The sequence below is a fragment of the Lytechinus pictus genome, chromosome 17 (genome assembly GCF_037042905.1).
Source record: "Lytechinus pictus isolate F3 Inbred chromosome 17, Lp3.0, whole genome shotgun sequence".
NCBI lineage: Eukaryota > Metazoa > Echinodermata > Echinoidea > Temnopleuroida > Toxopneustidae > Lytechinus > Lytechinus pictus.
Window position 1 is genome coordinate 24,475,456 of NC_087261.1, and position 16,180 is coordinate 24,491,635.

Consider the following 16,180-nt stretch of genomic DNA (forward strand, 5'->3'; position numbering starts at 1 on the left):
TGATTGGCACGCCCCCCCCCCCTAAAAAAAATACAAATAAAAAGTAAGAAATAAATTTAAAGAAAACTTTGTAAAATCCTGGTTTGGGGCATGGACACTACTGTTTTTAAAATGATATATTTCAAGGTCAAGTCTACCCCAGAAAAATGTTGATTTGAATAATTAGAGAAAAATCTAACTATATTCTAACTATACTAGCATAACGCTGAAAATTTCATGAAAATTTGATATAAATAAGGAAGTTATGACATTTCAAAGTTCGCTTATTTTTCACAAAACAGTGATATGCACAACTCAGTGACATGCAAATGAGACAGTCGATGAAGTCCATCACTCACTATTTCTTTTGTTTTTATATTGTTTGAATTATACAATATTTCATGTTTTACAAATTTTACAATAGCTAGGGCCAACTTGACTGAACCATACAGTATCAAACAAGGCTAATTCCACATGTTCAGGGAGGAATTAATCGTTGTTTCACTTGACAATGAGGAGAAAATTAGAATATTTCATATAATAAAATATAAAAGAAATAGTGAGTGGATGACGTCATCAGAATCCTCATTTGCATACCGACCAGGATGTGCATGTAACTGTTTTGTGAAATTAATGGAAACTTTGAAATGTCATAACTTTCTTATTTTACATCTGATTTTGATGAAATTTTCATCGTTATGTTTTTCTCTTTTTATTCAAATAAACTTTTTGTTGGGGTGGACTTGTCCTTGAAACAAATGATTAATATGGAGAAACACTATGGGAAATGTGAATTAGGAATAGTCGGAACTTCAAAGTTGGTTATCATTTCTGTATATGCTTTTGAATTTCTTTTGAATATTTCTTTCAAGTGCAAAAAAAACCCCAAAAAATCCCCATATTTCACAAAAGGGCAGTGGGTCCAGTTTAAACATTTAAAAATATTTTCAGGGACGCTTCCATACATTGCAAATAAAAATGATATTTGAATCATGGAGCTACAGATTTAATAAAATACACACACAACTTTAAATATTCTATAAAAAGTAGCTCTTTACTTTAAGATATTATCTTATTTTGGGGGATTAAATATAAATGAATACATTTTTTTTCCTCCTAGGCCATGTCAAACATGGATTCATTCCGATTTGAAAATGCGGATTCGGTATTATTCCAACTTACTATAATTCAATCAAGAGTTCGTTCATTATCACATCATGCAAACCTAAAAGTTGAAATTAATCTATGTGTGATATCATCGCGGGCTCTTTCATTTGCACCTGTCATGTGTATGTACAATAATACAAATATTTTCTTACATAAAGTATGACTTGAAAATGTCATAATTTTCTCATCTTTTATCGATTTTAATGAATCTTTGAGTGCTGTGTCAGTTCAATTGTTTTCATTCTATTCAAATCCACGCGTTGTTGTGCGGACTTGACTTTTAAACATGATTGTATATTAATTACAAAAAGTGATTATATTTTTTATTTTGGAACGATAAAAGAACCCATTTATAAAAGAATCGACCTCCTGAGGCCCCGTAACACAAAGCTTAGCAATGATCGTAGAATTTTTTTTCTACGATGGATTACATCGATTATAATGTACAATCAATCGTAAAAATCAAGCGTACGATTAATTGCTTACCCTGCTGTGTGTTGATGCCCTCTACGTTCGTTGTTAACCTTTGTGTTTCGGGACCCTGGAAAAATTAGCGAGTTTTCACAATCACAATGGGGACGGATTCAATCTATTGAAAATGCCCGTGAAATTACAATGGACAGCTCAGGGGTCTTTGTCGGAAATTGGTGAACCGGGACAGCAGGGCCCCGTCTTACAAAGAGTTGCGATTGATCCAATCAATCGCAACTATGGACGGCCAGCAACGTCAACATGTATTATGCATGTTTGTTCAAAATATTTTCTAGCTATGATGTATATTCATGCATCCATTGTTTTCTGAAAAATTCACTGTGCTTCTCTTTGTTTACAAACGAGATTGTGCAAATTTCCTGTAGAAAAATGTGTGACACTGATGGGTTTCCATAGAGTTAAGATTGATTGGATCAATCGAAACTATTTGTGAGAATTGCCACAGATCGCCCTAAATTTCGGAGCTGACGAAAAGTACAAATATGTTGGTTTGTCCAAAGTCACGGACGAAACTGCTGTTTCGATTCACAGACCCTCGACAAAGACGTCATTGCCATGAAGGGCATTTGACAATAGATTCTCTACTTTCCAGAAAAAACTGCGTAACTGTTGCGAATACTCCCTATTGATTTGGGTATGAGTAAGATGATGTAAGGGTGATGTGAATTAACTAGTGGAAAACAGCCCAGAGCTTTCTTTCGATTATCTTCTTTCTACTTTCTTCCTATTTTTCTTCCTAAATTTCCTCCTACTCTTATTTTTGTTTTCATTACTTCATTGATGAACTGTAGGCATGGGCGGAAATACAAGGGGGACAGGGGGACGCGCCCCCCCTACCATTTGGAAAGGGGTGGACACAAAATTAAGTCTCCCCTAGCATTTGTGGTCGTCTATAAAAAAAAAAAAAAAAAAAAACAGATAAAAAAATAAATTAAAAAAAAATCCGGCTCGTGCCCCCCTTTTTGAAAACCATGATAAAAAATTGTTTTGCTTTTTTTGCTTTTTTTTTTTTTTTTTTTTTTTTTTTTTGCTTGTCAAATTTTCCGGGGGGAAATGTGCCCCCATACCCTTTGGAAAATCCTGGATCCGCCCCTGGTCCCCCGTACCTTTTGGGAGAGATTTCCACCCATGACTACAGGGCAATCGTCCCTTCACCCATCCTTTGTAGCGCATCCCCTGTGATAGGGCTTGCTCTCATCGGTCAACCCCTGTGTATTATATCGACGTACCTGCCAAATCCATACGAAATGCCCTTCTAAGTTCGAATTCCTTTTTTAGAACAATTTGTGTCATGGTTAACGAAATACACATCAAGAATACAATGTATCATAATTATGCTCATTCTATTAAATAATAGAATCGTTTTGAAATGTCTGACTGTTTTCATCTGGATTGCCTGATGTCTCGATGATAGTAAGTGGTCTGTACAACTCATTGTCAACCATAGCAGTGCCCACGGTGTCATGACAATTCGCGTCATCATCATCGAGCCCGTTTAAGCCGACGCTAAGTCCTTCGTCATCACAGTCATTCTCGACAACGCTTTCATTCCTGTCGACAATATGATACTCGGGATCGCGCTTTTCATGTGGATGTTCTGAGGTCTCGACATTACTATTAAGTGGTCTGTACAACTCATTGTCAACCATAACGGTATCAATGACGGGACGACCATTTGCATCGTCATCGCCAAGCCCGTTTACGCCGACGCTACGTCTTTCGTCATCATAATCATTCTCGGCATCGCTTTCATTCCTGTCGACAATTTGATACTCTGGGTCGAACTCCATCCCAACATCATCACCAAGATATTCTAGTTCAGCGTATTCGTTTGCGATGCCGTCATCGTGGATTTCGTCCGCGTTGCTATTTCCGTTGTTCGTACTGGACTGACGTCCATAATCCGACTGGGTGGTTTTTGTAGGGATTTGCTCGTCGAGGCACTCGACGTCACTTTCGTTCCTCATAACGATGTGGTAAAAATTTTCGCTCAAGGGCGCGGTGTCGTCATACAGTTCATCACCCGCGCCGTCAGAGTTCTTTCTCATCTTATCTTCCATTTCATTTCTCCCTCCAACATTGGCACCATCCCTAATGCATGTATCAGCACGTGTTTCATCGTAAACGTGTTCATCCTCCATCGGTATATATAAATCATTCTTAATCAAACTTTCATCATCCACGCAATCGCTTTGTAACGTTTTTGATATATCGCTCCCTTCCGTTTTATCCGCCCCAACATCGGCCAATCGCCGTGGTTCCGTCGTATCGAGATCGTACGGTATCTCCTGATACACCTCATTATCTCCGTGCGCGTCAGTCGACTTCGCTGCGTGATTAAGATCATCAAAACCATTCAAACCTGCAGCTATATTACTTCCACTATGCGGATGCTGATGGTACTCGTTTTGACCAATACCGATATCGTCATACACGCCACCGTGATCCTTCTCGACATCGCCATCCCCTTGGTACAATGCGAAATCAGGCTTCGCGTCCCTACTCATCGTTTCGATGTAAGTCGAATACCTGTGGTCGTCGTCGTCATCGATGATGTCGGTTGGAGGTCGTGGCAGAGGTTTTTTAATTGAGTCATCGCCGTTCGATCTCGATTGATGGGTTGAGTTGAGCACGATGTGGTCGATGGTTTGGTATTCGTAGGCGGGGTTGGAGTGGTTGAGGTTTTCGTCTTTGTCAAAATCTTTTTCGTCGACCAGGGGAGGGGAATTTCTGGAAAGAGACAAATCACATTTTTAAATCAGTTGTTATGCATCCGAAAAGTCAATACCCATTTTTTTTCGTAATCTTTATTTGCTTCATTTATGTTTTATTCGTAGATCTACGTTAGTCAAAATGTTATTTAATTATTTAGTCATTAGTTAGTTAGTTAGTTGGTTAGTTAGTTAGTCTTAGTTAGTCATCATCATCATCTCCACCATCTTCTTCATCATCATCCTCATCATCATCATCATTATTACTATCACCACCACCATCTTCATCATCATCAATGTCATGTAATCTCACCTCGTTCGTCGAACTTGCCATAGTATAAGAAGAAACAACACACTAGCAAGGATGAACATCGAAATGATTACAGTAGGCACAACAACTTTCTTGTTATCTGCAAGAATATGATTTGGAGAACTTATTATTTATCGATAATTATGGACATATCATTTTTAAAGAAAATATACCACATCCACCCTGAAAAAGCGTCGACTGACAGTTCAATCATAGACTACTAAAAACTGTTTCACATTCTTAACCTACAATTAAATATTTTAACCGTGTAATCTTAACACCTAGGGATAAACCTACTGAGATTATAGTAAATTTGCGTGCTTTATAGATTCTTGTATGTTGCCCTTAAGAACGGGGATTGATTCAAGCCGTCATCCAGTGTTATCGATAGGGGCCATCGAAGTTATCACCCCAGATTTTATGATACATTTTCAATTCATAAGCAATGTATGGACCACGACTTATCATTACACACATGGGAAAAGGGAAGGAAAGGTCAAAGGAAAGGAAAGGGAAGGGAAGGAAAAGAAAAGAAAAGAAAAAGAAATAAAATAAAACAAAGAAGAAGAAGAAGAGCCAATCGGTATCTTCGAAGAAGCTCCCTTAAAAAAGTCTACAGTTGGATTAGGAGACAGAGAAATGGCAAACAAGTCATTTCCAACAAAACCAACGAAAAGAAAAAAAGAAAGGAAATGGGTGCTAGAAACTAAAAAAAAAAACCTCCGACATGATTGTGTAAGATTGTAAATTTCGAATGTGATATTTGCCCGCCAAATTATTTGAGGGTCAGAGGTCATTATATCTAGTGTAAAACAACTAACCTGTTTGTGGGGCATTTGATCCGGGTACCAGCGGGTCTGTACTCCCGGTCGAAGTCGAGCTTGATTTCGACTCCGTAGCAGACGACATCATGCTTCCGTCACTGCTCGTAGAGGGCGCTGGACTACGAGTCGAACTGGGTTCTTCAGATGGTGTCCTTTGCGTTGGCTTGGTTCTTGGGGCAGTAGCTGGATTTTCGGATGGAGGGATTGCGGGTTCTCCTGTTTGAGTGTGAGTCGGATATGGAGGCGATGTCGGATTTGTCGATGAGTAGAGGGTCGGAGCTGTTGAAAGATTCGCCGTCGTCACTTCTGTCGTTGCTCGAGGATCAAGACTTGAACGGGTTTCTTGTTTAGAAGTAGTGCTCACTTGAGGTGACGTCGCTGTTGCGTTAAATGTAAAAAAATACATATATTTCAGCACTCCCAAACTTAATAGCGCCGCGGCGGTATTTGAGCAGACTTGGGGCAGCAAGTACTTTCTAACTTTCTATGTGGAGCGTTATGGCCCAGTGGATTAGTCCTCTGACTTTGAAACAGAGGGTCGTCGGTTCGAATCCCAGCCATGGCGTAATTTCCTTCAGCAAGAAATTTATCCACATTGTGCTGCACTCAACCCAGTTGAGCGCCTAGGCAACCCATGCAGCTAAAGCTGGGGTAATAATAATAGTAGGGCCCGCTGGGAGAACAGTTATCAGAACTGAAGTGGCTTCCCTGGGTAAATATACCTATATTTTTATTACTATTATTATTATTGTTATTATTATTATTATTGTTATTATTATTACTATTATAACACAAGGAGCCGGAAAGGGGAGAATGGAGGAGCAAGGTTATTATTAACACACTAATATGAACAAAAATATTGGAGGAACGCACACTGATGATTAAAAAAAACACAGTCCCATAGGGTGTCCACAGCCTGAACATAGTTTTAAATTCCCATCAAATTGTTAAATCTGAGCATTTGAACATTGTGAATCAACACACCGTGAACTCTCACAGTGTCCATATGTCCACAGTGTCAAATTATATTTACATTCTGTGATCTGAGTATTGTAACAGATCTACTGTGAGAATCACATCATCTGTTTGTGCAATAAGCCAATAAAATCATCAGTGGAGACACTGCGTGACACTGGGTCCTTTCCAGAACGGATACCCGACTAATGTAAATTTGTCTGCTTAGGAATTCCAGGCAGCACTGGTACTTACCTTCAATAACATTTGTAGTTACTACAATCCAAAATCCTTTATCAGTAATCGAAATATCACTGACAAATCGGAGCCAGATACTCGGACTATCCGACTCGATATCATCGGGTATCGCGCTTCCGCCGAAGGTGCCGATCACTACCGACTCATCGCCCGAGGGTTGCCGACCAGTTCCGATAGTTAGCGAATCATACCGAACGCCCTCTAAGGCGAATACCTCAAAGTGAATGACAGTGAGGTGATTGTTGGGTGTGGTGATGGTCCAAACTTCGTCAGAATCAGAAGGATATTCTCCGGGGAAGTCTGGGGAAAAGATGTTGGCTTGTCCCTCCGATGTGAGTGTTATGTTTCGTCTTTCCTCAGCACCTGTGAACAATAGAAGAACGTGTTTTCATACGCATCTCAATAGGGCTAGGTACATTAATGATGGAGGGAATTATGTGACATTTTCCTGTGACAATCGCCATGGTATCCTAAAAGCTCGACATGACTTGTTTCGCATCTTAACGATGTACCTAGACCATATAAACCCAATCTTTGTCCAATTTTGTCCACCTTCATGGCCTTTATTCTGTTGTCAACCATCCCACAGAGGCCCATGTGCTATCACATTCGTATGGCATAGGAAATTAGTGGTTCAGTTTTCACTAAGAGTTGATGAGATGTGAGAATGTGTAAAGAGATATGAAATAATTTTCTCGAAAATTTAGAAATCATCTTCTTTTTTTTAACGAAATCAAGCATTTTTTTCTTTAAAGGGATGGTCCGGGCTGAAAATATTTATATCGAAATAAATAGAGTAAAATTTACAGAGCAAAATGCTAAAAATTCCATCAAAATCGGATAACAAATAACGAAGTTATTGAATTTAAGTTTTCAATATTTTGTGAAAACAGTTAGATGCACATCATCATGAATATTCATTAGATGGGCTGATGATGTCACATCCCCACTTTCCTTTTTCTTATGTTATTACATGAAATCATGAATGTTTCATTTTTTCATACATGTGGAAATAATGTGTCTCCATTATAATGATGAAATAAATTGCGGCAGTAAATAACTAGTGCACTTAATCAGTTATCAATCCAATTGTTTTAGTTTTTGGTAGAATTTTTTTGAATAAACCTAATTTCATATAATAAAATACAAACGAACAAGTGGGGGATATGACTTCATCAGCCCACCTAATGAATATTCATAAAGACTGTGTCACCGGAATAATGCAACTCTGTAAAATTCAATAACTTTGTTATTTGTTATCCGATCTTGATAAAATTTTCAGCATTTTGCTTTTTGAATTTTACTCTATTTGTTGAGATATAAATATCTTCAGCCTGGACCATCCCATTAAAAACCTGATCCACCAACTCTCCCCAGGAAAATCGCTTGAGAATGTATGCAAAACTCCCAGGATCATCCAAGATTAATGCAGTAATTGAGAATTAATTACATACTCTCCCATAAAGACCCAAGGAGACTTTGATATTGTATACGTGCATGTACATACGTGTGTGGCGATCCAGTGATCAAGTCTTCTTGGATCTACCTGGGAGAGTACGTCATTAATTCCCAATTACTGCATTAATCCTTGATGATCCTGTGAGAACTGCATACATTCTCCAATGATTTTCCTGGGAAGACTTTGTGGATCAGGTGCTAACTTCATGGAAAGTCCGTCGTCATTACAGCTTATTCTGCTTAACACAGGTCATGGCAAGACAGATCATATAGAGACAGTGAAGGGGAGGGGTGCATTATTGAAAATTCTTTATCATTCTCACCTTTCTCCACGGTGTATATCTGGAGAGAAAATCCGTCGTAATTCACCAACCAATCGGTCGTAAACCTAGCCCACATCTCATTCAAATCGGTCAAAGCTACTTCTCCGTCAGCCCCACCGGAAAACTCATACAGCATTGTTGAGACATCATCCGGATCGGTCCCACTGCCGAGTGTCAAGGCATCAGATCTCCATTCCGTGTCCAGCTTGTCGAATATGAAAAGCAACTTGAATTCCGGTTCGCATGTTATTATCCAGGATATATCCGCGTCATTCGGATACTCGGAGTCGGGATATCCGGGTGAAATGAGGTTAAAGTTTTGAAACCCGGGAAGAAAATTGTAAAGTGTAGGTTCTACAAAAAAGGGGGAAGAAAGAAACACCGTTCGGTTTTATCAGCAATATAATATGACTACGATAGAATTATTTCAGTAAGTGTAAAACCCTTTTTTTTTTGTCGTTAGAAGTTAAAATTGCATTATTCATTATAAAGCTATAAGATAGCAAGACCTCTTTAAGTGCTGTACGTGGCACTTTGAGGTTTCTGGACTCTGGGGTACACAATTGCTATAACACATGAGCCACCGTACGCCTCTCACCGTATCCCAGGAATCTACTGTATGTTCAATAAACTTTCAACCAATCAAAGGAAGTATTTACATGACGGTTCATACTTACACAAGTCATAGTTATCGGACTGCATGATGTACTGCGATACTACATGTACTAAGCGCTAATGTCGTGAATGTGATTGCCCTATTGAAGGATTATTTTGCAATGAATTTTATCATGTTTCGGGTGTGCGCCTGCTGTGATTCTTGTAGAAGAGTGTCTTCATTCATTTCCGGATTCACCCATTGCTCGTACGCATCATTTGACACAAATTGAATTCTACATTACAGCAAAGAATCGCATGGATAAGGAATTAGGCAATTATAACATACATCGCATATAATAATATCACATTATTTGGTAAAAGAAACTTATTCCGTAAAAACTGTATATGCATTCATTTTAAGGACATTCATTTGAATTTCAAGGTGTACAGGTTTTTCTGACGCGTTCGGTATATAATTTAGGATGCCCCTATTTTTTTTATTTTGCAGGGGGGAAATAACGTCTTCTTGGGTCGTCTCGCCCCTCCCCCCCCTATTGTGTAATACCCTGGCGTGGCAGCCTTGCCAATGATCCCAATGTTTCTCACCTAGCTTCGTTGATTGAAGCGTCATCTTAAAACCGTCGTCATCTGTCCGTCCGTCCGTCACCATCTTAATCCAAACATCTCCGACCGGTGTGATGACGTCATCGGGAATAAATTCTCCCGAGTACCGCACCAGGACATTCGCGCCATTGCCCACAGCTTCCCAGTCGGTGCCGATCGTCAGGTAGTCCGCCTCCTTCTCCGTGGCGAAGTCGGTGAAATGGATTCGAATTCGGGACCCACTCGGGGAGGACACGAACCACAGTTGGTGGCAGTCGTCTGGGTAGTCCGAAGGATAATTTTTGGATGTTATTTGCGCGGAAATAATCCCATCAAGAGAGATTCGTCGAGTCTCTGATGGAATACAAGTTTTCAATGAAAAGATTAAGAGAGTCATCAATACGCTGAAAATTTGTATTGCATTATTCAATGTATTATATTTTGTAAATCTTATCAAAATTCCAGAATGGGTTTGCTGGGGTTTTCGTGTATTAGTTGTTTGTTATATTTGTTGTTTTTTAAGGACTGGACTAATTTAACAAACAGAAAAATGCGATCTACCCTTTCTCCGAGTAGATCGACAATCATATAGCGAATATAAAGTAGGTAATTGCTTTAATTTGAAGATGGAAATACCAAAAATATACATGAAGCTTATATTTCTGTATTCTACATTTTATTTTGCAGAATATTTTGTTTTATAAAAGATTTTATTTTTAAATAAATAAAAAAGTAAAAGTCTGAAACAAAATCAGAAAATGAAGGAGAAAATTATGACTCTTTAAATATGAGATAACAAGGACCACGTATACCCCTCCCCATTTGACAAATTTCACCCTGGTGATACATTCCCCATCAGATAACTCTCTTTATTATACTGGAAATACATATATTTACCTTTCATTTCAAACTTAAACCGTCTTTCTGCAAGGATATCCCCCTGTCCCCCGGAAGTAAACCATATCCAGAGGTCATTGCTATGCGATACGACACTGGTCGATACTGGATCGCGCCCGGTTAGATTGAGGTTGACAGTCGTTTCGTCAATGCTACTGCCATCGCCGACGTAGATGAAATCGAGGTTTTCTCTGAGGAGTACTTCGGTGAAGTCGACATGGATGTTTCGTCCGCGACTTGTTGAGACAAGGAGCAGGTAGTCGACGTTGAGATCGAAATTATCGGGATAGCCTGGCGAAGTCATTTCTATTTCTTCGTCCTCATCAAGGTCTATGTTACTGATTACACCTACCAAATGCGGATGAAAATGCATGAGTAATGATAAAATACGTCGTTCACTCACTGAAAGCTTAAGCCCTATATGGGGGGAACCATTTCCCTCTCCTATCCCAACCTTGCTAAGTTCGCAAATGGAATAGTAGACCCGCCCACTTGCTTATCAAGAATGCAAAAGAAAAAAAAACACAACAAGGACAATATAAGCAATCCTCTCCTCAAGTCTCTCCTGACACTTTTTTCTTAAGGTTCCAGTTGTCCTAAACATTTTTTTAATGATTTTTTTTGGCCTCCGTCAGAGGATTTATTCACATTCAAATCAGGGGTTACACAGTAAATCACATTTAAATCATAGGTTACACAATTAATCATAAATTATGAAACACAAGTATTTTTACAGAAATTACAAAATCATATTTAAGTTACATAGATTGTTCTTACATGAATCGTAGCAAGCCGTTGGGCAGTTCATCTTTTTCTTTGGTCTATTTACTAGCAATGTTGTACATTTCTATCCGTTTTTTAATTTCTTTTATAAATACATGTTTCAAAACAAAACTTCTTTTTTCAGTTCCTGATTTGTTCCTATCCAAAATAACTTTATATATTGACCAAAATGCAGTAGTTACAAAGAGATTTGTTTTACTATCACTTTCAACTTTAAGCAAATGTTTGATGTTTACTTCCACTTCTACATTGTAAACTTCTCACAAAATAATTTTGATGTATTCAAAAAAGGATTGTTTAGTTCACAGTCAATAAAAGCATGTATGATATCTTCTTTAACCTTGCATGTTGGACACAAATCGTCAGTTGCAAAATTCTATTTAAACAGGTTACTTCTTACTGGTAAGAGATTATGTCATAACTTAAGATTGAATTCTCGTAATTTATTTTCTCTAACTTGAATAAGATTATTTTTAAATACATTTGCCCAATTTACATTTTTTTAATGATACCTATTGTCTCCTTAGCTAGTTTCATGTGTATGCTATATTATGCAACCTTTTTTTCTCAATATTCAACCTCTTTTTTTATTTTTGATAAGAGAGAGGAGTCAAAACCTGTCCTTAAAAATCGAAAACGACCCTATGTAAAACACATGCACTCTAAAAAAGAAATGTTAACTAAACATTTGAAAGGGTGGAGGAGTGACAACATTTTCTAAATGTTGCATTTACCACTTTAAATGGTTCTACCCAACACTTAAAATGTTGGATTCATGCAACTTTATACAAGGTTGGATGTAGCATTTGGAAAAGGTTGTCACTCCTCCAACCTTTCAAATGTGTGTTATGATTAGCAATAAAGCTATTTATTTATCATAGAATTACACAAAATGAGGTTTTTCCCATGATAAATGTAATTACTTCAGTTCTAATCGTTGGATTTGCATGAAACTTTCAGGGCATGTGTATCTTGAAGAGTACAACAGGATATTGGTAGCAATTGTGCATGGTAGCCTATCCCAACAAGCGGAGTAAAGTATAGAATTCTTTCCCAATATAAGACAATTAAAGTAATACATCAAATTTAACCCCCCCCCCACTGTGATGTAGAGTTATTCCCATAACAACTTCATTTATTGAGAAATCACATCAATTTTCAAAGTCATGACTTTGAATGACCATATTTTGCTTTATTGTTTATGCTTACAGCAAACATGCTACAAAGCAAATATTTGTGTTAATCAGTTGATCAGTAATAGGGCACCTGGCACCTTAACTTTTAGAAAAATTAATCTTTTCATAATTTTGACGATGCAAATATATATTCAATACGATTCATGGAAGATATGAATATATATACATATATTATGAGCGCACAAAATTTCATGTCAAGTTATAATGCCCATACTTTTTTTTTCTAAATAATATATGGAATTGAAAAAAAGTGAGGCTGGGTTTCGTAGTGTAGGGTAAACCATAGCTTAATTGTACCAAATAAATATTTTGGGCACACTCGGATATAATAATTTGAATGAAATTTGACATCTCAATAGACCCTTTTTAAGGAAAGAAAAGTACTTACGACTTGCAGATGACTGGTCTAGAAGGATAAAGATGACACAGATGAAAAATCCGATTGCCTCGATCTCCATTTTCAGTCCTATAAAAGATATATTATGAAGAACCTATATAGTTTAATATTGTACATATTAATGTCTTTCAATGTATTAAAGGCCTTAAACTATCTGTAACCAATTCCTGTAGAAAGATTGTAGTGGTCTTAGTGTGCATGCAGGTTTATCTTGTATGCCTAATAATGAAATACTGCGCTATAGGAAAATATTCATAATAGAATATATGAATATCATTTGTACTCTATACTGGAGAGTGTTGCATCGAGGACGTGACATTACATCCAAATGAAGGTTGAAATTTAACAGAGATGCCCGCACCTTCCGCCCCACCCCCCCCCCTCCCCGGGCGCGCCTAAATATCAGGGGCCGCAGAACAGTTTTTCAGAGTGGGGGCTGAGCCAAAAGTGGGGGGGGGGGAGACCATGCAAAAAATCACAATCCTATGGTCATTTTTACGTTTTTGTACACGGTTTTGGATAAAAGTGGGGGGGGGGGGGACTTCACACCCCCGCCGCTTCCGCGGCCCCTGAATATGATGCAGCAATTACGCTGAGCATTAAATCAGGGGTACTGTTAATATTTTCACATTCTCAGAGCAGGAACTTTAATGAAAAAATACAAAATTTAAAAAAATGGGGAAATAACCTATCAGGTCACCATTGAATCAATTTAAGTTAATCTTTACATTAATTTGTTTCCAGTGAATAGGATCGTTATTTTTCATCCAGTTTGAATGAATTCGGATTCTGGCTTTTATGGTTAAGTATATCACAATTTAACAATACATCACCGCCCAATCGTTTCTGTCAACCCCCCCCCCCCCCCCCGCCCCGCCCACACACACCTTCACACTCTTTATAACTCTAGTCTGTCTACCTATACGCACAAGTGTGTCCCAGTGAAGGGCTCGGGGCTGAATCTTGCCTCCAATTGAAACGATAGCATTGATCAATGCACTAGCTCGAGCAAGGAACAATACAGATAGAATAGATATTGAATGATAACAATGCGCTCGATGTATACAGTAGGATTACCTCGAGGAAAAATGGAATTTCTAAATTTACTTCCTTATCTGTTACAGTACGGTAGCCCTCTGTACCACGATTACGTTGGAAATGTAGCAGTCCTTGCCATCTTTTTCGAAATCTCGTAATGTGAGACTCAAAGTTGCATACTGCAGGGGCCGCGGAACGGTTTTCAAATTAGGAGGGGGGGGGGGCTGACCATGCAAAAAATAACAATCATATGGTAATTGTTACGTTTTTGTACACGGTTTTGGAAAAAAGTGGGGGGGGGGGGGCTTCCGCGGCCCCTGTACTTAACCATACATATTGTTTTCAAATAAGAAAGGGTGAACCCCCCCCCAAAAAAAAAAAAAAATATGAGGGGTGGGTTTGGGATGTAGGTCTCACTAATTTCACCTTTGTGTCATTTTAAGTGACTTTTACCACTACCTAAACACGTTCGTTCAGCATTACTTTCTTATTTTGTTTTCTCTTTATACTTTTAAGACTACCCAGTGATGGAAAGCCCTTAAATCGTATGAATTCTGTTTAGAAGTCTGAGGGGAAATTTGTGAAATATAAAGACAAGAACCAAATCATGGGCGGCGATACAGGGAATTTTAACTTTTTAGAACACCGTGACCCTAGGAGAGGGTCACCCCCCCCCCCTTCCGCCCCGGCCGCCACCACCCCCTCCGTGAAAATCAAATGAAATAGACCCTGCTCACAAATTATTCATTCAAACATATCGAATTATACTGAAATATTTTATAGTTAATGATAGCATCGTATTTGTCACCAGATAAACTGAAAACGTTTCATATCAATATCACATCACGATTTCTTATTATGTTTTACATTATAATCCAACTTATACCTACTTGATTAAGCGAATCATTATCATTTGTATTCAAAATCAAATAATTTGTTTACCCAAACTGCAGTAAAATGCAAATCCATAAACATAACACATTATAATCAATGCAATATGATATAGATGTAACAATAAAAAGAAGGACGAGAAAAATGTGTATAGAGAAATCTTGACTCCAAGAAATCATTATTGACTTGTCGATTCTGAAGCAACCTAACCAAGCACCACCCAACATATTATTATCTCATTTCAATTTCAATTTTAGACAATTTAAATTGAAGATAACTTACCAATATTTGATCTTCACGACGGTATATTTCGCAGTTGAAACCGCACGACGTAAAATACATCTAGGTTCACGATGTAATTGTGGTTACAGTTAGCATATAATTCACTTCTTTGAGGAACAGTTCAAGCATGATAATGATCAGTTTCATTTCGATATTCCAAACATTAATTTTCTTCGCATTTTGGTATTTTCTCGGTATATAAACCTGGGTTGAACCCCTATCAGGTTACCCTCATAAAATGGCAGACAGTTGAACAACACATTACATACTGATAAATTTGCAATCCAACAGCGATGAACTTTAAGAGAACACCCCTATTTCGAATGATTATTCTTATCAGGAAATAGACTTCGTACAAAAAACAACATCAACACAGGATTATTCTGTTCTGAGACGCGTTCTGTTCCGCAGTTGTCAGTATAGCTCGTGATTTTGGGGTATTATTTATTTAACGTCCTTGTATGAGTTGATGCCATCATTAAGCGTATCACTATGTATACAATGATTCGGCAATTAGTAGCGTAATATAGAGGTACGCAACTCGTACGAAATACATTCAACTAGTCGTGTCAAACGAAGGTTATTTTAATCTCAGGGGCCGCGGAAGCGAGGGGGGGGGAGGGGGGCTTCAGCCCCGGCCCCCACTTTTTATTCCAAAACCGTGTGCAATAACGTACAAATGGCCATATGATTGTGATTTTTTTGCATGGTCAGCCCCCCCCCCCACTTTTGAAACCCTGCATCTGTTACGTACTAACGTAATATAAACAGTACTAGTTTGTTAAAAAATAATAGAATAAATTAAAACGCGTATTTAGATGTATAGGCGAGGGGGGGGGGGCACTGATATGTTGGATGTAAAAGAAAACTTGTACTCACGTTAACCAGGGAGTTGGGAATGCTGACCCCTTTCGGTGTTTTTTGTGGGAGGGTTAGTGGGTGTGTGTGTGTGTGGGGGGTAAATTATTCAGCCCTCGAAATTAAGATGTGGGCCTTTAAACTGTCAAATGTCTGAGTATT

The 16,180-nt window shown here is 38.2% G+C and overlaps 1 protein-coding gene across 1 annotated transcript; it reads right to left on the bottom strand.

The window, feature by feature from the left end:
* Positions 1-963: 963 nt before the first annotated feature.
* On the bottom strand, positions 964-15,694 carry LOC129279967 (uncharacterized). Its single transcript, XM_064112557.1, has 9 exons — positions 15,161-15,694; positions 12,941-13,018; positions 10,574-10,921; positions 9,680-10,030; positions 8,477-8,830; positions 6,693-7,058; positions 5,481-5,861; positions 4,663-4,759; positions 964-4,368 (listed from the first exon to the last, which is right to left on the bottom strand). Exons 2-9 carry the CDS (start codon positions 13,008-13,010, stop codon positions 2,985-2,987), a joined length of 3,351 nt encoding a protein of 1,116 aa, XP_063968627.1. The 5' UTR covers positions 13,011-13,018; positions 15,161-15,694; the 3' UTR covers positions 964-2,984.
* Between the last annotated feature and the right edge of the window lie 486 nt (positions 15,695-16,180).